At 37.0% G+C, this 27552-nt stretch overlaps 2 protein-coding genes and 1 long non-coding RNA gene across 3 annotated transcripts; all 3 read right to left on the bottom strand.

Annotated features, from left to right (window-relative positions):
- Positions 1-27306, bottom strand: LOC139737097 (mitochondrial import inner membrane translocase subunit Tim21-like). Its single transcript, XM_071647777.1, has 8 exons — positions 27184-27306; positions 25409-25647; positions 24199-24409; positions 5102-5164; positions 4141-4238; positions 2875-2948; positions 2073-2172; positions 1-635 (listed from the first exon to the last, which is right to left on the bottom strand). Exons 2-8 carry the CDS (start codon positions 25589-25591, stop codon positions 546-548), a joined length of 819 nt encoding a protein of 272 aa, XP_071503878.1. The 5' UTR covers positions 25592-25647; positions 27184-27306; the 3' UTR covers positions 1-545.
- Positions 15464-18785, bottom strand: LOC139737106 (uncharacterized). The gene is made up of 3 exons (XR_011711360.1): positions 18770-18785; positions 17894-18109; positions 15464-16989 (listed from the first exon to the last, which is right to left on the bottom strand). It is a non-coding gene; the product is annotated as an uncharacterized lncRNA (long non-coding RNA).
- Positions 18807-22836, bottom strand: LOC139737348 (uncharacterized; the record flags this gene model as incomplete). Its single annotated transcript, XM_071648028.1, has 2 exons — positions 19685-22836; positions 18807-18919 (listed from the first exon to the last, which is right to left on the bottom strand). Coding segments are annotated over exons 1-2 (2685 nt in total), but the record flags the coding sequence as incomplete, so codon positions are not given.
- Positions 27307-27552: the final 246 nt, after the last annotated feature.

Genomic DNA, 27552 nt, shown 5'->3' on the forward strand with positions numbered 1-27552 from the left:
AACTGAATGCCATTGGCAGATATTGGCAAATAAAAAATTGAAAATGATATAAGATTCTACAAACACAGTGAAAATCAACTGCTGAAGATATAGGCACTCTCATATAAAACTTGACACAGACTACTGTGATGGATATTTGTATCAATTTGTCCTTCTTAGTCTGATGTCTACTGTATGAAGCCTGTCCACTGGACAAGATTCACAGTCTCATGAGATAAAACAAGCTGATTATAGTATGAACATTGTAGTTGCAATGGATCATACATATTACACTGAATTTCAAATCACTGACTATCACTTCATCACTGTCATACCCTCATATGTCTTAAATTTAAGCCAACGCATATAGTTGCTCCAGTACCGGTGTGCAGACTTATGTCCTAAGTCACTTTTTGTCTCTGATGGTTTACACAGGACTGAAAGGTTCTTATCATGGTGGCAATCCAAATACAACCCATATCAGTGATGTCTGTCAGGATCTTTGAGAGAAGACACTATGATGACACAGGCTTCCTATCACAGGGCTAGGAGTCCCATCAGGACCACTACCTGTTGTCTTCCAAGATGATGGTGCCACTTGGGTATCCATCCAATTCCACAAAGAGGTAACGGTATTCATACCTTCCATTCTCATTCTACAAGTCAAAATGATAGGTACAAAGATACAAAAAACGATTAAACAAATACAGTTCAACCTCTCTTATCCGGCCTCCCTTTATCCGGATCTCTCTATTATACGGACGCGATCTCACCGTGATTTTCTTTTTTTTTATAATTACGGGAGGAAAGGGGGATTCCCAACTCCTTGAGAACTCCTACACAAACACACATGAATTACATATACATGTACCTGATACATTTCTAAATAATTATTTAGGTAAATCATCCCAAGAATTTATACAAGAAAATGATTGCATTCTTGCAAACACGGACCTCTATTTTGAGGTCTGTTACTGAGTGTAACAATGAAAAGGTTGCAGTGTACACATTACTTTGTACTACATGTGGTACTACAATGGGCTACATCAGTACATGTGTATGTATATGTACATGTATAAAGCATCGAGTCTCCCGTATCCGGCCAAATCCCTTATCCGGATGAGCCCCGGTCCCGACTTGTCCAGATACGAGAGGTTCAACTGTACAATGTAATATGAATACATTGCCATCAATGACTGGAGCAGCACATTTTCATAATCTTTGAGCATGTTACTTTCAAAGCAGTGGGAGAATAAATTCGTTTATTCACACATAATGAAAAACACTTTAAAGGGATCGTATAGTTTTGGTCGAGACCTAACGTCAGGTTTATACCATTTTTTTGTGAGATAATGAGAAACCTCATGAAATGAAAGAGCATGTAATTCCAAAAAGGATTCAACGTTTAGTTGATGAAAATAGGGTCTTGAAATGGCCGAGATATCCAAAAAAGCTTTCCTGATAAAAGTGACAGGTCATGACTTTTATTAGGATCTCTTTGTTTTACTTTGTTTTGGATATCTCGGTCATTTCAAAACTGATTTTCATCAAATACACTTTTGATTCCCCTTAGAAATGTATGCTCTTTAACACTTCATAATGTGGTTTCTAAATATCTCGCAAAACGTTACAAGCTGAATCCTCACGTCAACCAGTACTGTACAGTCCCTTTAACAGAACAACGATGAAGTAAATGATTGTCAACACTTCGTGCAGGCCCAATTGAAAACATGTGATGGTTTCATATCATTGTTGGGTGATGGTGATTGGGACAAATGGGTTGAATGCAAAACTGGTTTTGAGTTACATCGGGTATGAGCTCTGAGCATGAAACTAGTCCCTTCCCACTACGAAGCACTCGTTTTCTTTCCACTTTCTTAAACACTTACAAATCTGCGCTTGAAAGTGTATGGATGTCACCAATGAGACTATTTTCCACCAGCACAGCTTAAAAAGAGATAGAAATACCTCAAAGTGGAGATAATGCCATTCATCAAATTGACATTGTCCAATTTCAAGCACAAACTTTTTTTCATTCAATAAAAAGTAACAACAAATAAGCTGTTAACAAACTTGGATGTTGGGCTACAAACCTGCTTCATTTCCAGATGAACAGTGGCCTTCCTATGAGGTCCTTCTAGATAGAATTTCATCCTCATGAAATTTACTCCATTCTGGGAGTATTCCAGATGGCTGTGAAATCAAATGAGAAATAACTTTTCAACTAATTACTGATAACTACTGATATCAGATGTACTCAAGTTCTATTGCATAGTGTTATTCTGCTATATGTCAAAATCTTTATATTCTCGTTCATATATGTATATATTCATGCATCAATTAATGAAGTGTCATTCATCTGGCAAAGTCATTACAGCATGGTTAGCTTTGAAGTCCTGCACATTACAAAAAAAAAATCAAAATATATATGGAGTAAAACATAAAAATATGACAAGCTTCAAAGAGTAAAAAGGAAAACAAAGCAAAGAAGAACAGCACTTCATTATCTAATGCATTGAAAAATGGGCAATAGAAAGAACAAAGTTCACTCAATTTTCTCCAAGTATTGAGACACAAAATGTGTCCTGGTTTGTTCAGCCAGTTATTAACTTCTCCTGATTATGATTCATCTTTGAGACTATTTTACAAGTACCAATAAACATGTTCATACTCCATAAAGCTTCCACCTGATCCTGACAAGACACCAAAGGTGCATTTTTCGATACAATAATCCATCAAAACTTCAATGTAGTATGACTTAAAACGGCCTTCGATTCCTCTTCCCCATTAAAACTCTAACCCTACTTCCTTCACGGTAGGATCAGTTCATTTCATGAACCTGTGCTACATGTCTGTTGCTAGGCGATGTGTCAAGGTGACTCATCAACGGCTTACCTGACATGTCTCCTTCGTTTCCTCCTTGTCATTTCTCCATATCCCTTGATGGGTGTCCCAAGAGCATCTTGGATCTGTAAAGGTGTGCCATGAATACATGAATCCAAACAAGACATTGTGACATCACAACATGAGACACTATGGCATAGACTGGCATACCCAACAATACCATGCTGTCTTTACTCCATGTAATTCTCAGTGTATACACCATAGCAATCATCAAAACATTAAAAAAAAAATAATCTGTCAAAATTTGTGTAATTCTGCCTTCAGTGAGAGAACAGCTAATTAATTATCAAATTACACAATTTTACCAAAGAAGTTCAACCAACCACGTTCATATCAAAGTCAAACCAATGCATTTCTGTGTCATAAATCAATAGTATCCTGACTTTGACTGATTTTTACCTCCGTCAAGGAGGTTATGTTTTTGCTGGCATTGTTTTATCTGTCTGTTTGTAAAATAACTAAGAAAGTTGAGAACAGAATTGGATGAAACACACAGGAAAAGTTGAATGTGACAAAGGGAACACATGATTAAATTTTGGGAGTGATCTGGGCCACTGTCTGGATCTAGGAATTTTGAGTTTTTGATGGATTATCATTGGCAAATATGGCCACAAACAAGAGAGTTCATCAAGCTGCGCGTATTTGAGGTGTGCATACGCACACTGTGAGTACTCCAGGCGCAGCATGCAGTAAGATGATGAGGTAAGCTCTGAGACACTAGAAAGGCTTGTTTATCATTGGGAAATACTCTGATTTTCGTATGGGTGAAAATGAACTGCCTTTTCACAACTCATTATTTTACCTACTCTGATAGAAATTTCCAGAATATTACTAGAATTACTCCTTGAAATTCTCATTCTATTATACTAACAATAAAAACAATCTAATAAACATGTTGCCCTCAGTACCTGGATGTTGCTGGGACATGAAATCAAACCTTGCAAAATGTGAAAATGTGCATTTTTCAGTGCTTCGTACATGTGTCTATCAAGAAAATTAGAAATGAAAACAAGCAAGTATCTTTTTTTTCTCTGTTCACAAGTTTGGGTAAAATGCAAGCAGACCACATACTGAGTGTTTTATTTCATTATTGTTGAACTTATACACCAAAAGTAGCACACAATGTCTAATCTGTAGCTTCCTGGTCTTTCACTAATAGTCAGTGAGAGAGTTGGGCAAATTGAATTAACCTGACCAGGGCTGGGGTTAGGTATTGTTACATGTGCAATTATGCTTTGACAAGACAAGTGCACTTACCTGAACATTATTCTTACAGAGCTTCAGAGCGTTGGTGTATATACCATTTGGACTGTTTGATGAAAACAGTTCTTTTCCAACAGTGTAGAACATGAGCCCTATCAAAAATAAATGAAACATATTGAGCTACTTAAATCACATGAACAGCTAAAACCTATGATAGCACTTTCTGTAAACAATGTTCTCTGTACTTTATTTCATGTGGTACTGTAAAAGTGTATATTTTCGCGCAACTAATTTTTTGCGCTTGGCCGGGTAAGAAGAGTTTCATGTGTTCTTAATTCCAAGGAATCAAGACATCACTCACAGGAACATATGGCAAGCAAAAATATTTGTGTGCTTTTATTTCCGCGCTAGTTTCTGATTGCTCGAAATGTGGTTAACACAAACAGGGTGAAAACCATAACTGAATACATTTTAAACAGTTGAAGCTGTTCGGGGATTTTAAATTCTTTAAAGAACTGGAACAAAATGGAAATCAAAATATAGGCATCCTTTCTCCATTTTGACTTATGTAAAAAAAAAAACAAAAGACAAAAAACCAAAACATATAAGGTGCATCACTGGATAGTGCGATCAGATATAGAGAAATTAACTCGTTAGGTGATACGCTATTTAATATCATTTTCGTTGTTGATCACCCATGACCGATATCTGATGACCCCCAGTGTATCACCTAACTCGTCTTCAGTGTGATGAGTTTCATATCTCCTTTTAATTTCAATCTGGGAAACTTTATCATAGAATTTTGATCTTACTGGCGAAGATCTTCTGTTGTGGATTTGTCTTTGTTTTCTCTGATGTATCCTATTCCTAGAACCTTCAATCACAAACATTAGCACCTCCTGCCTTGCCTTTACAAGTGATCTGATCTTTTAATGTGCTGACGAAGTGGTTTGAAAAGAAATTCCATGAAAAACTTGACAACACCAAATTTCTTTAGAATGTAGGGTTTTCTTACCTGTCACGCCTATGCCCAAGACAATGATGCCTGCATATGATACATCCTTGGACGTCTGTGCAACTTTGCATAATAAAGAATAGTGCATGAAAAGAGAAAAACAAAAAATAATGTCTCACAAAAATGCTCTGGGGATAATTACCATTACTTTACCAGCTAAACTCCCAAGGAAGAGAACTTGTCAAAGACATTATATCAAGAACATTACATACACTCTTAATTCTTCATGTTCTACATCAGTGTGCTGGACTTGTTCAACATCTTGCCAAGTCCCCATCCCCCCCCCCACCTCCCCCCCCCTCCCACACACACACACACCTCCTTCCTTTTTTTAATTTTTTTAATTTTTTTATGAAAGACACTAAATTTAGGGTGGTAGGTCAAAGTTACCCAAATTCATAGTTCTTGTCATGTGGATGTATGCATGCAGGGAAGAGATGCTTTAGTCCAGCGGATATAGAAAAAATCATGCACATTATGGTAAAATCACCATATTTGGTACACATGTACATGATGCCAATACAAGTCATTTCTGATATGGAAGCCACTCTGATTCTGCCTGTGGCGGCCGTGGCGGCCATTTTTCAAAATGGCCGCCATGTGATATAGCAATGCTGTGTATTTTGGAAACTATAAGTCCGATTGTCGTGATTCTTGTACCAAAGTATAGGTTTTGAGGGTCAAGGATTCCAATAAAATGATTTTTGAGAGGATAAAACCATGGCAACCTACTTATTGGCGGCCATTTTGAAAAAATATGGCCACCATGCTAGATATAACATCTCCTTAAAACGTATGGACAAAGGGTCATGACTCTGGTACCAACTTATATGTTTTTGGGTCAAGGATTCTGATTAATTCAACTGTAAGTGAATATGAATCGTTTCATCCTACGTTTTGGCGGCCATTTTGATAAATATGGCTGCCATACAACAGATGATGAATATTGTATATCTTCGAACTCAAAAGATATATAATCACGATTCAAGTGTAAAAGTATAGTTTTTGGGTGAAAGTTTTCAATATTTTTTTTCTCTCTTTTTTTATTTTTTTAAATTTTTTTTACAAACGAGATATATACAAAACAAAGATCGTGTAAGGATTTTAGCACATCAAACGGTGATAAAATATCACGGATGCAAAAATCGCCACTCAAAAAAGTCCAAAATAAGGCATCTTATGATAATTCACTTCACGTGAGATCAAGGTTCAAAGCTTTCCATTTTGATTCATCCAAATGAAGAAAATTTACATCATTCAATCAATAACAATACACCATGCTGACGGAGATCTCTTCTCCCTCTGCACTCTAGATGCAGATTTACACCATTTAACTTGATTTTGTAGATTTGCTTTTTTTTTTCTCACCATATTTCTAATCTTGGACCCAGTAGAAGCACTTCCAAGAAGTGTGCATTAGAATTATCCATGTATAGAATTCGTTATATGCACTTTTGAAAATTCAGAACAAGTGCTCAGGCATTAATGATAAGCATTGTGAAAAAAAAAAACAACCAACATGTCGCGTAGGTTATGACCTCGCTTAAGATAGATACTCTTTTCACTGCATATAGTGATAACCCTGACTTTACTAAACCAATTTAGGTCGCACATTTCTGTGGTCATGACATAGTTATTTCACACATTGAACAAATCTGAAAAATATTCTTTAATTTCAATTTTGTGATTACAAACTAGCTATAAGTTTTACGATAAAATGGTTTGGTGGTGTTTTCCCACTTTTGGCTGTTTCTTGTTACAAACCACACACACACACACACACAAAAATTACTCCGTCTTGAGTTACTACATTTGAAAAACTCAACTATACAAAACGCCATATAATTATGTCCTTATACAGGTGTAGTATCATAGGAACTGATTTGTATCATTAAAAACAATAAACTTTTGTCCAATCCAACAAACTCGTTTAACAAAACCCAAAACATTTTTCTTGTCGAAAGTATTTTTCTTTCCTTTTTTTTTCTCTCTCCTATTGGATGTATAATAATCAAATATCTATTATCTCTGCTGAACAGTCTCTTTTTTTTTCAAATCCGTAAATGAAAGTTTTAACAGTTTCTGAGAGATCTCAGTATCAATTTCTTTTCATCACATTTCAATTATGTCTTCTTCTTTTTTACCTCTATGATTTTCTAACAATATAATGGTTAACAAATATTAACACTCAATTATATTTTTTTTTCATTAAAAAATTCACTGGAGAGAATCTTATGGTGTATGTATGTATCAACAACAGATCATAAAGAGACACGATTCATACATTCGCTTGATCAATATGCACATTTGCATCTTTCTCGATCACGGGCAAAAAGCGATGATCGCGTAAGGGTTTTAACACATCAACTGTGATAAGATAACATACTGTAGACTCGACCACCGGAATCAAAAAAAAAAAAAAAAAAAAAAGGCGTTTTCAAGTTTTCAATATAATGATGTTTTAGCAAAGTGAATAGGTTCATCACATCCTTTGTTTTGGCGGCCATTTAATAAATAGCGTACGAGTGTTATGAAAGCAGGATGCCCATTGTGGATTGATTCTGGTGTAAACGTTTGCTTAAGGGGTCAACAATTACTTGTTCACTCATTTTTAGTATTCTAACTTTGTAAGCATTTTGGAAAATATGCTCAACTTCCTTTATAGGATTTATGTGTGTACAGTGTATGTGAAAAACATGATCTTCACAATTTCATGTCTGAAGTACATATTAATCAAGATTATATATTTTCTAGAAATATAGACTCTCGCTTTCTCTGGTCCCTGGACTATGGAATAAAAATCATAGTTTTCAACCAATTAGTACATCTGTTTTCTTTGGCAAAATGACACTAAGTGTGAGAAAACTTCTAAAACTTCTTGGGTCACTTACATCAAATGTAAACACACTATATGTATGTCTATAAAATCCATGATTGACCAGGCTGTTCTGATACTTATAACTACACTGAATCTTATACATCAAACGATAAAGTAAAATTAATAGTGGCAGTGGGCAGGTCCTTCTGGTCCTGTACGGGTAGAAAGACGTTCCCGCCCTCCACGAGTCTTCCGCTTCCTTGCGGGCAGTTTTCTGGTTAATCAAAGGCTAGGGAGTAAACCTTATCCAAATCCGGAGCGGAACCCCTAAGGCAGTTAGGTGTTGTAGTTCATCATCTCTCCGGCAAATATGATAGGTATTATACAATACATCTTTATAGGTTTACATCTAATTGTCATTTGCAGCTCCACATGAGTCTACTAGCAAAATATAAACTACAAGAAAAATTATGCTAATTTATGAATTTAAGGAAAACCTCAAAGAAATACAAATTTTTATGTTCATAATTATTGGAAGATAAAACTGCAGAATAAAATATTCAGTAAATCGATCTTACTGACCGGCACCAGTAGAAATACTGAAGACATTCTCTAAAGTGCACCTGCATCTATATATGCATTCACGTTCATCACCGCTCAGCAATGGATGATCAGGAACAATAATTGTTTTGGATTGTCAGAGCAGGAAGGTGTCTCACCTCCCTGGTCAGAGCTAATTCGATTCCTTCATATGATTCCTTATAATTTTGTGTAACAGTTTTGACAAGGTCATACTATGAAATAATGAACAAGAACTTAAAACAAACTGTAGAAATCAGTAGGTCTTATAAGGCTGCAATAATCATGTCTTTGTGGCTGGAAACTATGCCAGTACACTTATTGTACTCTCCTGTCTATGCATCCAAAATTGGGGGGAAAGTCTTCTATTCCATTCTCACCATTTTATTCTACCTTTGATATTCAACATAATTATCTTTAGTATTCCACGTATGCGACAATTGTACTTATGTGATGTTCAATACCTACTTGAATAGTGAATGTGATAGAGGTATGGTCAATCGACAACAATCAATGAACAATAAAGAACTAAACGCCGCAACGACATAGGTTCATTTACCAATAATAGGTGAACGATTCTTGTCAATGGGACAATACATGTATATAATACATAGAGGGTGGCCCCTCAGAAAATGGAAACGGATATTTTTCCAAAATCAACACGAAATTGTCCAATTTGGTTGAGTACTTTTCTTTCTAGACATGTTTTTGTTAATCATTAATTTCTTACTTTATTTCATCAAAGCTCAGCAACGGAGACTACCCTACAATTGAAGGTAAATCTTCGACAATAATCCTATTCAAGCATTCCACATTGTGATGTGCGGCCTCAATTCTTTGTTAGTCTCCCAAGTGGCTTTTGTTCAATGCTGAAATTTGTTGAATTGAGCTAAGAAATTTACGCTCGACCCGTCTTTACAAAACAATCTGTAGAATGAAAACTACTCAACCAAATCGGATGATTTTGGTGTCATTCTTCTCACAACTCTACGTCATTCATTTTGGCATCAAAGTAATGCAAATGTGCAAATATTTGCGAAAACTCGCGTTTCCGTTAATTCTAGGCCACACTGTATATAATGTGTGTGTGTGTGTGTGCATACTCTATGTAGTGCGGCAGGCATATCTATCAAAGTGGACATGAAAACGAAATATGTTAGGTCTATTCATCAACAAATGCTTGTTTTAAATCATTGACCCCAATTAGTTTCAAAGACGTACAGTATAGTATATATTGCGGTGGCCATATTTCAAAATGGCAGCCAAAACATAGGATGTGATGGTTGCATACACGAAAAGATGTATCCATTTAAATAATTGAACCTCAAAAACATATTTTTGTACCAGAATCATGAAGATGCATCCATTGGTTTTAAAGATATATGAATAGAATGTACAGCGGCAGCCATGTTTAACTGGAGGGAGGCCATATTTATTAAATGGCCACCAAAACAAAGGATATGATGAACCTATTCACTTTGCTAAAACATCATTATATTGAAAACCTTCACCCTAATCTATACTTTTACACTTGAATCGTGATTATATATTCATTGAGTTCGAAGATATACAATATTCATTATCCGTTGTATGGCAGCCATATTTATTAAAATGGCCGCCAAAACGTAGGATGAAACTATTCATACTCACTTACAGTTGAATTCATCGGAGTCCTTGACGCCAAAAACATATAAGTTGGTATCATAGTCATGACCCTTTGTCCATACGTTCTAAGGAGATGTTATATCTAGCATGGTGGCCATATTTTTTCAAAATGGCCGCCAATAAGTAGGTTGCCATGGTTTTATCCTCTCAAAAATTATTTTATTGGAATCCTTGACCCTCAAAACCTATACTTTGGTACAAGAATCACGACAATCGGACTTATAGTTTCCAAAATACACAGCATTGCTATATCACATGGCGGCCATTTTGAAAAATGGCCACCATGGCCGCCACAGGCAGAATCAGAGTGGCTTCCATATCAGAAATGACTTGTATTGGCATCATGTACATGTGTACCAAATATGGTGATTTTACCATAATGTGCATGATTCACCCTATATGTGCCCTATATCCGCTAGACTACTTGGAGAAACTCTGATCATTTTCTGATTTCCTTCATTCATGAATACAGTAGCATGGTTCACAAGAGCATTCAGCAGGTGACACACAAGTACTAAAACAGAAAAATAGACTAAAAGACACAAAACTTTTATGAAATCTAACATGCTGCCATGATGACACTAAAGATTATGTTCTATCTTCAAATGTTGAAGACCCAAGTCATCATTTCCTTTAGATACGAAAAGATGCCATGGCAGCAAACTTCATTTTGTCTGACAGTCAGAAAATTGCATGTCAGTCCTATCTCCCATAGACAAATATCAAGAACAAACAGTTGATGTATGATGACCGGATGGTCTACAACATGGTAGCACAACTGAAACCGTTCAAGGCAATCAAAGTGACGGTTTACTGTCAACAAGCTTTTTGCAGAGAAAGTTGGAGATGATGAGACACTGTACTGTAGGGGGATCTGCTCTGGCACCAACTTGATTCGATTCCAGATCAAATTGAAACAATAATGGTAATAAATATCTCAGCCATCTTTATGGTGGAGTGATTGATTGGTCTTTGGGGATGAAGAATTCTCTCTGGACACCAGGACTATAATAACCTATTGTCATTGTGATGGAACAAATCCTGACTGGAAGGATGTGTTTTTCACTGCACAGAGAGGTGTTCATGAGCTCTACAGCAAATCCTTAACCCGTTGAGGACGAGTCCCGAGTATACTCAGGCAGGGGTCTATGGCAAATTCATGTTGTAGCAAAATCAGTCCGTCCTCAACGGGATAAAAAGACAAGCAGGGATTTATCTGGGCCACTGGATTTCCCTGGCTGTCTTAGTTTCAGCTCTTTAAACACCACATGCAGTTGCACCAAAGATGTGAACAAGCAGGCAAAAATGCTGGTAGACTGTGAAGATCTAATTCAGGTATATCACAACTGATGTTTGTGAAGTGATCAGCAAACTTATCAGATTCAAGAGTTCTACAAGTGGTGATGATACCCTAAGTTTCCTTGCAAAAACTATGAGTTTGATATGTTTATACCAGCAGGTTCTCTTGATTGAAGTTCAAATCAGATTTCTTGTAAAAATCATATTCTATTGCTACTTTTTCCCGAACTATCTTTGACTCCATTTCATACTTCTAAAATGCTTATTATCTTTATCAAATTGTTTTGTATAATTTTGTTACATCTATTCAACTTTCTGCTAGATGGTTTCCATTGGTTACCATCAGTACCCATAAAGAGGATGTCTGGTGCAGAGTACCATATCATAATGCAAAACTTTGTGATAACAAAATCTAATACATGGCAGATCCATGTGTCTGCTCATTCACAACCTGTCTGGAATTCCTCAAATTTACTATTTGATGATGATGTCTTTGGACTGTAGGACATCTACTGCATACGCCATATATTTGGTGGGGTTTTTTTCTTCAATTTTTTTATTTTTCGCAAACTGAACAACATGCACTAAGAATTAACTCTGATTGCGATATGAATGCACAGTGCACTCCTACATTTCTTCGCTTTAATATACTGTACTCCATGATAGCAAAAAATTGTACTTGCTATTAATGGCGTATACAGTATGTCACTTACGCAGTTTGTTATTATGATGCATCACGCGATACCCCGGGGTACCGTAGTACCCCGGGTTACCGCGTTGTGTAGCGCCACCTCACGTCCACTCGAAGACAGTCACAGAGAAATGCATGCACTGTGTGTGCGTGTACCTAGTCATTCCCATGCCACTGCATGTTATACTATGCATGCATGGCACGCTGTGCTACCAATAGTGCGTGCTTCAGTGCAGTGCAGTGCAGTGGCTAGCGCACGCTAGCTCCAGCACCAAAATAATATCTACTTTTTGGCAACCCTGGGTACAACCTTTTTAAAAAAATAAATAATTCAACAAAATGGCTGATTTTTATTTGGTACCCTGGATACCATTTATATCATCATATACAGAATAAGATCTTTGACGCAATTGTACTTAGGAGGGAATACACTGCTGTCACAAATGTCACAGGGTAGTCTTTTAGGCCTCATCTGGATCTAAAGGACCTCACGAACAGGATGCAGTGGAAAAGAGCTGAGAATTTCAGGTGACAAATTAGGTCTCAGTACAGATCACCATTGCTATCACTAACAAATAAGTAGCAGCAACCTCTCAGCTTGAAGGAGAGATTATGATCCCAAGAGCACATGTGTCTAAAAAGTTCAACAGAAGACTGTCATAGTAACAAAAAGTATTCTATAATTTCTCCACAGGTGGTGGTTCATATATTTCAAACAACATTGTAAATTTACTTCCTTGGCTGGGGATAATACAGTAGTCAAAACCTTGGTGAATGAAACAGATAATGCACAAATGAAAAATCAGCAAAGTCAAGGCAAATACAATGCATTACAGAGAGTCAAAATAGGGTCAGTACTGCAAGACTGCACCCTCTGCACAAGCACAACTGACAGTAGCTACAGTGAAACAAGAATCTATAGGATTTACTGAATCATCGAGTTGTTCCTACAGTTGTGAAGTTTGCTAATAAATATCTCTAATCATGTAATGCTCATTATACTGATTGAGTCACAGGAGCTTTTGAATGACAGATATTATTTATGCATAATACAGACATGGGTCATTCCATGAAGTTGGGTACACAAAGTGTGACATGAGGCTCAAAATTTCAAAACTAATGCAGAGCTTAGTTATTGTCATCTCAAGAAACATAGATACATGGAGTATATCAAACAAACTATTAGAAGTTTGAATCTTGCAGCGTAGCCACTACACATCATCACACATTCAAGATAACGCCCACTTGTTTCACATGTAACAGGGACACCAACCTTCCAATTTGATCTGAAGAAAATCTGCTTTTTCTCTTAGTTTGCCACAAGATATTTATAAATCAAGAAATATTTGGAAAGTATGTTGTGACTCTTTCCACACCAGCAACAGCAAAAAATACCAATCGAAAGTTAAAAATTTTAAAAATCCTACAACATTTTCTTATTAGAAAGGTCTGCAGACAGTTTTAGGGGTCAATTTTGAAATTCAATCTTAATGTAAATATATCTTTGAAATGCTGCACAACTAATACTGGAAACAGGGTGAAGTATAAGAGGACATGCTAATGCCTAAATAGGATCAGAAAGTGAAAAGGTTAACAAATACAAAAAGACTCTATTTTCCCAAAACCTTGTTTGAGGTTTCACATGTAACGATTACACAAAGATTCCGGTGTCCTGTTACATGTGAAACACTGAAACATAGTCCTTTTTGTTAATATTCTTTGAAATGAAGCATGAATAATTCAGGAAATATGGTGAGCCATAGGGGGACATGCTAATGTTTATAAGATCAGAAAATAAATATGCAAAATGACATACAAAAATGACTACTTTGCCCAAAACTTCATTTACGGTTTCACATGTAACAATTACACAGATTTTCTGGTGTCCTGTTACATGTGAAACACTAAAATAGTGTCCTATTTGTTAATATTCTTTTAAATGTAGCATGAATAATAAAGGAAATAGAGTGAAGCATAAGAGGACAGGTTGATGTTTAAATAAGATCGGAGAGTAAAGATGCGGACATACAGAAAATGACTATTTGCCCAAACTTCATTTTAAGGTTTCACAGGTAACAATTACACAGAGATTATGGTGTCCTGTTACATGTGAAACAATAAATTTGTCTCTCGATTTATAAGACTTTCAACATTTTTAAATTTCAAGTAATGACTGAGAATAATTATATAAAGATATATATAAGAATTTTATTCTTATAATTATAATGTATTTGTCCCAAAGTTTATTTGGTGGTTTCACATGTAACAAAGACACCAAGATACCGGTGTCCCGTTACATGTGAAACACTAAAATAGTGTCCTATTTGTTAATATTCTTTTAAATGTAGCATGAATAATAAAGGAAATAGAGTGAAGCATAAGAGGACAGGTTAATGTTTAAATAAGATCGGAGAGTAAAGATGCGGACACATATACAAAATGACTATTTGCCCAAACTTCATTTTAAGGTTTCACATGTAACAATTACACAAAGATTCTGGTGTCCTGTTACATGTGAAACAATAAATTTGTCTTTCGATTTATCAGACTTTCAACATTTTTAAATTTCAAGTAATGACTGAGAATAATTATATAAAGATATATATAAGAATTTTATTCTTATAATCATAATGTATTTGTCCCAAAGTTTATTTGGTGGTTTCACATGTAACAAAGACACCAAGATACCGGCGTCCTGTTACACGTGAAACATCAAATTGCTAGTTTTACTCAAATAATGCATGTATCTCATTATTTTTGTTTGATTTTCTTCAAGAACAGCTTTTAATTGAACAAAAATAAGCAATCACATGGATAATTTTAATTAATTACAATCGTTTACCCTTCTTTGAAAGATTATCTTTCCTCCTACACAATGTACAGATTACAGAAAACTTGATGCATGTAGTCTGGGTAGGCTCAAATTTAATGTGCATGCCTATCACAATGACATATTGAACGACAGAATTATAATTTTATTCATTAATTCAAAATGAAATTCCCAATATCTTCAGATTTTGTTACAACTCATATTCACATTTTCTTGCATGTTACCTTACTAATATTTTTGGCACTCCAGTTCTTGTATTGGTTTATCAATGCGTTTTCAAGTTACAGTGACTTTTATATTTACATCCATATTCTTGCATGTACATTATATTGATACTATTTTATTACAATACTTTTAATTTTAGTCACATAGTGCCTGCATTTTGCTTTTGTTCAAGTTTTGAAGTTATTACAGGAATTCTAAATTTGAATTTCTTTGCCATCACCGTTGTGATGAACACTACATTTTTTAATACAGGGGAATCTTGTTATAAAGAACAGTAGAACACTGATCTGACGAACTCCACTACTACAATGTAATCTTTCTTGTCCCACTTCTTTGTATTCTTTTGTGTTACTAGTAGAACATATTTACAATATAACACACTAATTTATATGGTCTTAAGGACCTCACTATAATGAAGTTCCCTATACTCATAATACTTATGTATAATAGCCCTGATACTATCAAGGATTCAATACAGCAATCTAACTTTGATGGTCCCAAGAAATTTAAGAATCTTGTTCTCGGTTCCCCTGTATTGTTAACTTGTGTCATTCTATTTAGTATTAAAGTAATGTCACATAAAAACTTGATTTCTGATTAGCATACAAATATCAATTCTATTAAATGAATTAAAAATTAAGTTCCTAAACCATGAATTATAACAATATCTTGTTGATTTAAGATTTTCCTGTTTCTCATGAGTTGTCAACAGTTTTTTATATGAGCATGTGTGTTTGTTTTTCAATCAATGTTTTGATTCAGAATTCAAACTTCATTTTTCACATGAAAAATTCCAAATAACCCATACTTTCATTTGCATTTTGTTCTAGTTGAGGCCACATGCTACTAGCTCCTCAGCTGATGACTGCAGCGCAGTCCTGCACGTCTACACTAGTGCTGTAGTAAAAAGGTTAACAAAGCAGTAACCAAACCGTCTTTGGTCAAAATGGTTTGGGTTTGGATAACTGTTTTGATTCTCATTATGTTCTGAAAATATTATTACAAATAGAATTACGAGTAAAATTATCACTATAAATATTACCTGCAAAATAATGAAGGAATATGTACAACCTGTATAAAAATTTGTACATTATATGACCGAAACACAACCATATTTTTGAAGTAGGTTAACTGGGTTTTAAAATAACCGAATACTACAGCACTAAGACTCTACACTGAATGATGTGCAGGAGATCCTGGCCAGTAGTGCCTCATAACATAAAAGGATCGAAACAGCTTCGGCATTTGCTAATTTTAATATCTTTCATGGGAAGAATGAAAAAAGGCAAACATACAATGGAATGAGATACGGAAGGTGAATTTTCACCATTAAACATTGTATTTTATTCCTTACATATACTCTTCCAATAAAACATTTTAGAAAATTTGAAGAATGCCAAAGCTGTCCTGAGGCTGTTTTAATTCACATATACATGTTCCTGTTCTAAAATGCAGCATCCTGTCCTACTAATCCTATTCTTCAAGATTGATGAATGTGTCGATTCTAGTTGCCAGTGAACGAAAAGTGTTTTCTTCAAATCCAAGATGTCTTGAGGACACAGGAATTGGTGGAGAGGGGAAGATGGCAAAGATCCCAGTTCTCCGAATCCAGTCTTGCTCCGGTTTGTCTGGCCAAGAGTACTTGTTATCACCCTTATTGAGTAAGAAGTTGATATGTGCATCTTCTCCTTTCAGCTCCAGGACTTCTCCGACCCACCACGTCTTACCATATACAACGGCAACAAAATCCCCAGTTTGAAGGTCCTGAGTTTGGCGATAAGCTGTATATATGAATAAAGATAAAATATCTAAAATTATAAAGTAACAATGCTTTTGCAAAATAGAAGAAAACTGTCACCAATAGACAATTCTCAGATAACCAGTACTGCACGTAACATAATCAGTAAAAGGATCTCCAGTGATCTTTAATATGAAAGAAGACATACATCCTCCTGCATTCAGACATAGTTATTCTGAAAGAGAATTTTGATCCACAGAAAAACTCATTTGAACAGAATTGAACTGGTATGTCTCTCCATAAATCTTGTAACAGCCTCCCTAAATATGCATAAAGTGGAGGTGTGATTAACTTGTTGGGAAAAAAATATCCCTTCACATGTACATAATATATTGCATGTGCAATTGGGTATATTAACTTTAAACATAAATAACACAGACATTTTGGGACTAGAATTGGGTGCAGGTGAGCATGTGTCCCACGTGTGTGTTCATGCTGACTCCATGCTGTAAGTGCACGTGGATACATACGCATTGCAGTGGGTGAGGTCACTGAGGTGTTTAAGTGCACATCAGTATTTTGGTGTGGGTGGACTTAAGCGTTAAAAATGGGGACATTTGCAGGTGTGTGTTCATTTGTGAGGTATGTATAAATGTGTGTGTGTGCGCATGTGTTTGGGTTCATGCTGGTGGGGTTCCAATCCATGTGCGCTATGATTGTTAAAACCTAAATTGCCAAGAACATCAATACATGTGCAGGGACCAATTTCAATGATTAGAACAAGTAAAATCTTAAGTACATTTGTTAACATTATACCACTTGCCATTTTTTTCCTTTGTATATCAGAAAATTTGAAATGATTTCTATGCTTCAGTGCATGATAGTAAATTATTTGAATCTTGAATTGAACTTTGAAAGTTGAGATGTAAAAAATAATTTTTACAAACCTGTAACATGAACCCGAGTGCCAGCAGTAGATGGCGAGTGAGAAGTAGGGAGTTCCATGTGAAGCTGTGTGTCACACGTTGACGAGTGAGAGGTTTGGTCTTCAACATGAAGCTCAGTACCAGTAGACAGCAAGTTAGAAGTTGGGACTTCAACGGGAAGCTGTCTGTCAGACGTAGAAGGCGGGTGGGAAGTTGGAACACCTATGACCACGTTATCTGTGAAAGTTGAAGATTATACATAAAAAAGACCTTAATGGTAGACAATGACTTTTGCATGAAATTTGTCAGAATTAGTGGGAACACTACAGTATTCAAGCAGACAATATTGTGAAACCTCTGTGCAACTTTATTTATGGAGTTAAGTTGAAAACTATGATTCAAATTATTTTGGTATATTTATTATAAGGCCTTACATTTATTCTAGACTTAGTCTACCTTTTACAGACCTGTTTGATCGATTGATCATGTTCATGGTATATTTTATCACTAAAAATACAGCAAAAAGAAATAAGTGAATTCTTTACTATGACATTCGTATACCTACTGACATTATTATTTGGATTTTAAGTATTATATTACAGTCCCCGAACGATAAATGCACTGTTGTTGCTTGAATGCCGACTACACTACAACTGTTATCTTTTGAATTCTACACAACTTTTGATTTCGAAATTTCACAGATATTGCCCAAATACTAATATCTTTGGTTTCAAACAATGATTGGGGCATTTTGTGGGCTCTGCAAAAGGCATTGGCTACCTTAAATGTTTCATCCGAGGGACAAATAAACTGTTTTTCATATCGCCAAAATTAACTCCCTAATATAAAAAAGGGTTGAAGAAAACATAAACAGCGATATTACTGATTTGTACAAACCGGTAACATGCAGTTGCTTCACAGGTGAAGAGGAAGGGGAGGATTCGCTTTCCCAGTAATCATCTGCATCAGTCATGGAAGACGGGCCGTCAGCATCCAAGTCATCATCTGCAACAGTCATGGAAGACGGGTCTTCAGTATCACCTGTATCTGTAAAGAACACCTCACACTTACACAATTTTGCTGTTGTACCACTCTGTAACGAACAAAAACATTGGTCTATCCAAAGAAAAATATGTACAGATAGTGCGCACATATTTAACTCTGTAGTATAGAACAACATTTGGTCATCGTGGCAGCGTATGGCAAGACAATGGTGTAATGTGCAGCAGCAATTCATGAGTTATAAGTTTAAGAACATCTTTCAAAAACCCTGGACTTACAGAAATATATGTTAAAGGCATTGGTTAACAATGAATCCAGTTGAAAAAAATCTGAGCTACATGGTCCCACGTGCTACTAGTAAATCTGATATAGTGTAGAAATGAAGCCCTGCAAAAATTGCTGTGAAAATGATAATTTAAATACTACTGCAAAAATGTAAATTTGCAATGACTGTTTTACGATGCTCAAATTTCCCCATTGGCTATAGTGTTGAATAAACTGTTACTGAAATGGTTCATTCTTTATTCATAGAAATCTGGATAGTGAAGGCAGGATTTTCAAAACTTTTATATTCTTGGCCGTTTATTCATCCACTTGAACATTGTTACACTGCTTAGACATCGCAGTTGTACAATTTTTTAAATCGACCCACAATATTAACCACTGACTTTAAAACAACCAATGAATAAGATGGGTCTGTTTGAAAACTTTCTGCTTGGATCACAAATAACTAGCATTAGTCAATAATACTAAATGAATATATATATTGGCAACCTTCTAGGTAAATATTAAGGTTAATTTAGTTCTTACCATGAGATGTCTCAATCGTAGCAGCAAACAGCTTTTCACTTTTCCAGTCATCTACAGTCCCTCTGCTGTCACACTGCTGATTCCCGAGAACACAGCCTTTACAGAAACAAGACAGGTTCCTTGTCCACAGCCGTCCACTGCTTTCACCCTTTACACAGTGCAGTTGCCTGGTGCCCTTGATGGTCTGGACGTCCTTGTGATCTCTGTTGTGATTCATTTCCTCTACGAAGAACACTTTCCGTTGAAAGTGGAGACATTCGGCTTGGCTTGGTTGTATTGTCAATTCATCTTGGCAGAACTCATATACATCTTTTGCATTGTTCATTACTTTACGCCCAGAACTAATAGCTAATGAAGCTTGTCGTTTCACAACAGCCGTTTCCCCATCGCTCGGACCTTTCCCATGTCTGGCACCAAAATAGTGATGCTCTACTGGAACTTGGTAATGTTGCTGTGCAAGAGCAATGTCCTTGAATGGTCCTCTACTTTTGTATTGGGCTGCACATTGATCTGTAAATCTGATGATCTTGTCAATTTCCATGTTTTGCCGGAGATGCTGTACTGCCTGTGACATGAACTGGTGCACTGCATGATATGTATGTCGATTATCGCCTGTTATGAAGACGAGTGACTCCTGCATTGTCTCATCACATGTTGGACATCTGTGATAGCAAACAATAGGGTGGATTGTGACGTTTGTGTGATACCAATGTGCGCTTTGTATTTCGTCTTGGTACTTGCATACAAAGTTCTCTGCAAAGTCCAAGACCATGACGACCCAGTTGTTTGGCATGTCCTTGGTAAGTGTAGCAAACTGCTGAGATTGCCAAGACGCACTATGCAGATGCTTACTGATAGTGACCGTCTCCCCTTCAAGTTCCTCCAGACATTGAGATACTGTCCCGTCGTTGGTGACAATCTGTTGCTTGGTGATCGTCTTCCCATTCTCGTCCACTCTGACCCGAATCCATTTCTTCCATGTCATATGCTTAGGGCCGTGTTTTTCCACCAGCGGTCTCAGGTAAGATCTCAACAATTTGGGACCACATTCTTTGCATTTCCTCTCGGAGCAATGTCGCATGTACGTCTTCGCTCCTTCAGACTTGGGACACATTGTGACGCGATTCACTGAGTGAACGCCATCAAAGAAGGACTTCATTCCGTAACTGTGTGCTAAATTATTAATTGCTGTTGCCTTCAACTCAATATTTGTGCAGTATTCGCACAAACATGCCCTGAATTTGATTGATCCTTGGAGCTTTACATGATGTGGCCGGAGGCTGTAGAATGTTTTTGCACCTACTTTCATGTCTGGATTCTGTGATTTGAACTTCAAGAACAAAGCCGCCACTGACTGTTGAAGATATCGAATATTTTTCATGGTCTTCATGGATACCATTTTCTTATCAGGCAGGTCGATGGCTGATTCTTCGTAGAACGAGATGACTGCGCTTGCTACCTCTGGGGACAGCTTTCTCTTGTCGTGCATTTGCTTCTTCTTGCTTGCCGAGGAGATGATCTTGCGGCCCATCTGCAAGAGAGCCGATCCTTTTTTCTGAAGTCGGTACTTGCTCAAGATCTTTAGTGATGCAGCAATATTCCTTCTTTTTTCTAGGTCTTTCTTCTTCTTGCTCCTCTTTAGTCTGCCCATTTCCTCACTAATGCTTGATGTCAGGAGATTTTGGACTTCATGATGGGCATCCTCAAGGCCAGTGTGCATTCCTCTCTTCTTCAGTGCTGCACGCTTTTTTGGAGAGGACTTCTGAAATAGATCTATCATCGTAGAAACACACTTTTCTCGGTCTTGTGGCATAACTGCCCTTACTCTCTCCAAACTTTTTCTTCTAGCCGAAGAACTTCTCACGTCACATCCTGCAGATGAGAGTTTCTTGCGAGTGACTTCCAACTCCGCATGTTTCTGATCGAATGCCTCTGCAATTTCTTTCAAACGTTCCTCTTCTTTCTTTAGCTCTGCTTCTCGAGCCTTGAGCTTCTGCGATTCAATCCACATAAGCTTTTCTTTTTCTTTTTTCTGCTTGTATTTCTCTCGTCGCATTGCGTTGTATTGCTCATGTTCTTCTTTTGACATTGCTGCTCGTCTCTCTCGCTTCTTTCTTGCCTGTGCTTGTAATTTTTCTTTTTGCCTTTTGTCTTGAGCTCTGGTGCTAGGTGTTTGTTTCATTTTGTTTGATTGAAGCCGTAGTTGCTCCTCCTTTTTCTTTGCTCTCATTTTCCTCATTCGCAGAGCTGCAGTCGCATTACACCGCTTCTTTTGTTCTAGGAACTTTTCAGACTTTTCCTTCTCTTCAGTGGAGATATTTCTCTTCTTTAAGGTGGACTCCGCTAGGGACATTTCGATCCTCTGTAACTTGTTATATTCCGCAGCTTTTTTCAACAATTTTGTGTATTCTTGTGGGTTGTTGGCCTTCAACTTATGTCGCCACTTTGTTGTTCGGGAAGCAGCTTCATTACTGTTTACTAACTTTACTGTTGACTGTTTTTTTGAGGGCTTCCGGGCCTCCGAATCAATACTACATCGCAACCGAAGATGGAAAGGCTTTTTCTTAGCCATGTCTATCGGTGTTTAACCAGCCTGAACTTGAAGTAATCATAAGTTGGAAGGAGGGGGGGGGGGGCTGTAGGGGGGAAAAGACAACATTAAAATTAAAATAAAATTAAAACTGAAATGTAGTTCAAATATGATTTGCAGATTACAATATATATTCTGGCAACCTTCTAGGTAAATATGAACACTACATTTTTTAATACAGGGGAATCTTGTTATAAAGAACAGTAGAACACTGATCTTTATATCGAGTTTCCACTGTACCTCAAATTTATATTGGGTTGTATATTAATGGCATTATTTGAATTGTATTTTGAAGGGTGCCCTCTGCGATTAAATGGTCATTTTTAAACTTAGAAACACTAGCGAAGTAAACTTCATGTGCAAATTTTGCCGTTTGTAAGATAGACAGAGACTAGTGTCATATTAGTAGTAACTTGTATGGTTGAGGGCCCCTAGTTTCGGTAAACTAGCGATTGTCAGCCTCCTTAGTGAAATATTTTATTTTCTAAATGACCTAAAATTTAGCTCAGAATGTGCTATAAATCCTGCATATTGACATCGTGTTGTCACACTCTCGATGAGGTCATCCCATACGGATATATCGTCGAGAATAGCGTGCGACGTTCTTCTGCATGCGCCTGTCCTTGTGGAACCTTGTTCTCAGCAAACTATCTCACCAATAAATTACGTTTGGTTTATGTGGTGATAACTCAATAAGGAAGTCTTATACTACAGCAAGAGGTCATACCAAGCCCCAAGGAGGTACTAGGCAAGCGTAGTACCTCCTTGGTCATACTAGTCTAGACTCGATACTACTAAAGGGCGCTGATGTCGTCGTTTACCACCAGACTTCCATGTGTAATCAACTACATGTATTTACTTACATAAAAAGACACGAGTGGGACTAAAGATGCAATATCATTACGAATTACTTTACTCGCGCCGATTGTGGTTTTTTTTTTAATGAAATATTCTTCGAGGCTCTGCCCACACAATTTCGTTAACTGTGGGTATAATCTACGAAATATCGATCATAAAGTGTAATATAAGTACGATACGATCATGTCAGAACATGAGAAAGATAGCTAGCCTACCTTGTCAAAAGCGACACGTCGTTTCCATCGTAACAGCTGCCCACGAAACACAAAAGCGGCTTCAGCTGTTCTAACCGGTCGTCTGCAAGCCGATCGCACTCGTCACATTCAAGTCGCATCATCCGGAAACCCGGGCAATGTGTCGTCAACTCGTGAGCGTACGTCATTTGCCGAATGGATCGTGGAGAATTGTTCCCATCGTAACTTTTTCCACGGACACGAAGAAAATATACAAGCACCTTATTCCTCCATATTTTCCAAAAGCAGTCAAACGCGATTGTTTCTTTTCACAGTTTTAAAGATCCATTGACAACAAACATATATAAGACATTTCTTGCCATGTTTCTCTCGTATTTCTGCAGTTTTCCACTCGCAAATATTTAATCCTCATTACCATTTCGCGGACACGAAATGTTACGATAGTAACATGATCTCATAAGAGGTAATTTTCCAAGAAAAACCTCTTCATTGGGGAATTGTCTATTAGTGCCGACTATGAGAGTTAATAATGTGAATAAATACACAACTCATTTTTCTTTACTGTAAATTGTATTTATTTAATATTCAAACAACACAAACAATGTTTTGATGTCACAAAAGAAACACAAAAATTACAAAAAAATAACATTTTTAATCATCAAAAAACGGGATTTTCATAAAGTCTCAACTATGCCCTTTTGATAATATATTCTATCACTCCTCATTAATCAGACAATGTGGATATTAGATTAAAATAACTTTTGTTGGGACCTCTGAAAACAGATACATAACATGATGAACAGTACTGCCCATTGTGTACCCAACTTCATGGAATGACCCACATACATCTTTTCAACCAAGTAAGTCCTTACCTCTCTGGCCAATGGTCAGTTGCTGTCCACCTGAGGTGGACTTCTTTTCAACTACAGCCTTCCTCTGTTGCTTGATGGCAGAGGACTGGACAAGGCATCTCCTCCCTGTAGCGATGCTGGTTACCATGGTAATATTAGAAGGATGGAGCAGTGGACGACACTGTCTGCACACCTCTGGATACTTTGCCAAGGATGCACCCTCTGAGGAAACCTTCAATTCATTACAAAACAAAATGATCTAAATTACTGTTTTTTCTGAATCACACATATCATTCTTGCTTTCTTCGCAGTCTAATATCTGTGAGTACCTTTCCATCTGAAGTGGAACTTCTATATCAATGGGAATATCTCATGACAGTGAAGACTCAGTGTCTAGAACAGTTAATTATACTGGCCAAAGCCAATGGTAGACTTAAAACTAATATCAGATATCATATACATGTACTTTTAATAATATTGGTAGCTTTGCACATGTTTGTATGTGCGTGCACTTAGAGCTTTATTCCTCTTCTATTTCTAGTTGCATGGATTTGATTTTTCTACCATTAATACCAAAATGTCTTACAACTGCAGCTCCTTAAAAATGTCTTTACAAGTAAACAGTAGAAAAGATGAAAAAATATATGTGAAACGTTTCCTACAACCAGTAAAAATACAATGACTTGGTGTGAAAAGGTATGAAAACATGAGTATAATGCTATGGTTTGAGCCCTTTTCTTAGTAGTTACGTGAAATTTAACCCGTTTAGGACGAGTCCCGAGTATACTCGGGCAAGTATCTATGGGAAATGCGTGTTATAGCAAAATCAGCCTATCCTCAACAGGTTAAAAACAAACTATAAGGGGATTTTACTGTGACCATAACTTCCTTCACGCAGATTAAAATGGTTAATACTGTTCTAATTTAAGTAGTTGCTCTGGCGATTTGCCAAAGTTCTGTCACTTTAAATTAATAAGTTTATTTTGATCCTGGAACAGATTAGGAAGATCAACAATTTGAATCAATAATCCCCCACAACTATAACAAAGCAATGTAAACATATAAGCATTAAAAGTACAGTGGCAGATCCAGGAGCACACTGGGCGCGCCTCCCCTTATTTTTTGTTTTAAAAAAAAAAAAATGGGGGAAGGGGTGTGTGCACCCCCTTCAGTTTTGTAAAGGGTGCCCCCTCTTTATGGAATTCCTGGATCCGCCCCTGAAGGTAGTCACCTGCATGGACTGATAGAGTCTTGAGCCAGGTAAGGATGGAAGTTTGATTCTAAGATTCCAAATGATTCCATGGCAGGTCAAAGCTGACAGACATCTCCTTCCTGACACTGTACCAGATGACACTGTAGAGGGCAGTATTCTGGAAGCACAGCACACTCCCCTACTCCAAAGCTCGGCAATCATGGTGGTATGGTACCCTCAGAGAGATGAAGAGTTTGTCTGCTGAATAGAGTGATCTACTGCATGATTGATTGATAGAAGAAAAAAGAAAACAACAACAACAAATCAGAGCACTTTGATGTCTTGATTTAAGCACTCAGAGACTAGTGGAAGATTTTGAAGATTCTTTTCAGTCATCATCATGCTGAGCTCTAGACCACCACCAGCTGTATGAATTGTACTTTATGTGCTGAACATATTCTACTAGAACTTGATGATGTTTCAACAAGTCAATTTATGGCACTGGAAATTAGCATCAATGTAAATAATAAGTCACATAATGTGATATGAATCTTATTGCACATGATGACACTGAGATTCTAAAATATTAGAGATCATGTGCAAAGAAATAATAGATTTGGACAAGCTTAGTGTACCCTTCAATCAAACAGTATCTAATGATATATCAAAATAATGTGTTCTGTTTCAATTGATGCACTCATACTCACTGTATTTCAGGCTCTCTCTAACTACAAACATATATCAACATGAAATAAGTTTTAATAAAGATCACTGAACTGTCCACTTTTAGTGTTAAAAGCAAGTGTTACAAATTGGTAATAATCTTGGAAAGATTCTTCCATAGAACTTGTGAAATGATCTCAAAAACTGTTCAAGTAATCGTTTGTCAGGATGTCATGCAGAGTTACCCTTCACCTACCCACAAATGTCAATTTCCCTCATTACAAATTGAACCTCACAACATAACAAATTTTAAAGTGAAAATATTCAGAGGCCCATGGACTTTCAGAAGGTGTGCTTCGCAAAGGTCTCTAAATCCTCTTTTGACTGACACTGCACAGTGACAGTGTGCAAGTGACTGATGGAGGATGAGACAGCATACGCCCACTCATTCTTCCCATGCACCATCCGGGACTGGAACAACCTGCCTGCTGATCATATATCCCGCCGCATACCCATCCCTCATCGCCTTCAAATCTGCGTTGAGGGAACTCCGTAGGATGTAACTCTTCATCCAGAGATTTTTACTTGCACCTGTAACATGCTAAATATTTTGCACCTGATTTCAAATTTCTGTTGCCCCAGTGCAGCTTATGCGTAGGCCCTATATTCTCGCAGTGCGTTCATCCTCGACCATTTGAGGGTTTACCGGAAGAAGAAGAAGAAGAAGAAGAAGAAGAAGAAGAAGAAGAAGAAGAAGAAGAAGAAGAAGAAGAAGAAGAAGAAGAAGAAGAAGAAGAAGAAGAAGAAGAAGAGAATGCATGGAACTCTGCTTGAATGCTAATCAAAACAAAGTTTTAATAAGTAGACTCTACTAGAGTCTAGTACTTCAGACGTTCTCTATACGTATAGGACTAACCGCTACCCGGCGTTAGACCTAATTCTATGTCACTGAATAAATAAGCTGTTCTGATTATTGTGACATAAACATAGACCATGAAAAATAATGTAGACCTCTAAAGTTAGAGAATTCTAGTATCTAGGCCTATGTGATATTTGAAATTACAAAAGGTAAGCGTTATCAAGGGTAATTTACCAATACCTCGTTAATGTTTAATACTCTTATAACTGCCACTGACTGATCATCCACGTACCCAGCATGACAGCAGGGCCGAGAGCGCGACCCCGAGCGGGTGCGAGATAGCTTACCGCCCGGCCGGTCGGCTTGCGAGAGTGCGGCCCGGAGTTTTGTAGGTGTTTTACTGCCGAGATCCCCGCCGCAGCGACGCGCTAGCAGCTCAGCGCGAATGTAGTAGCGGATGATGAGGATGTGTGATGTGATCACACGAACACAATTTATGCGACTGGGGCTTTATTGGTCCACGTAAATAAAAATGCCAATAAAAATACCACTCAGTTTTGGTCTGAATGCTTAATATATTTCTGTATATATTATTTACTTATTTATTTGCCCAAGAATGAATATGAACAGTATTTTCGTAACTACAGATTTCATGTAACGT

The sequence above is a fragment of the Diadema antillarum genome, unplaced genomic scaffold, assembly GCF_040938485.1.
Source record: "Diadema antillarum isolate AM-2024a unplaced genomic scaffold, OU_Dant_1.0 scf00000028, whole genome shotgun sequence".
Classification (NCBI taxonomy): Eukaryota; Metazoa; Echinodermata; class Echinoidea; order Diadematoida; family Diadematidae; genus Diadema; species Diadema antillarum.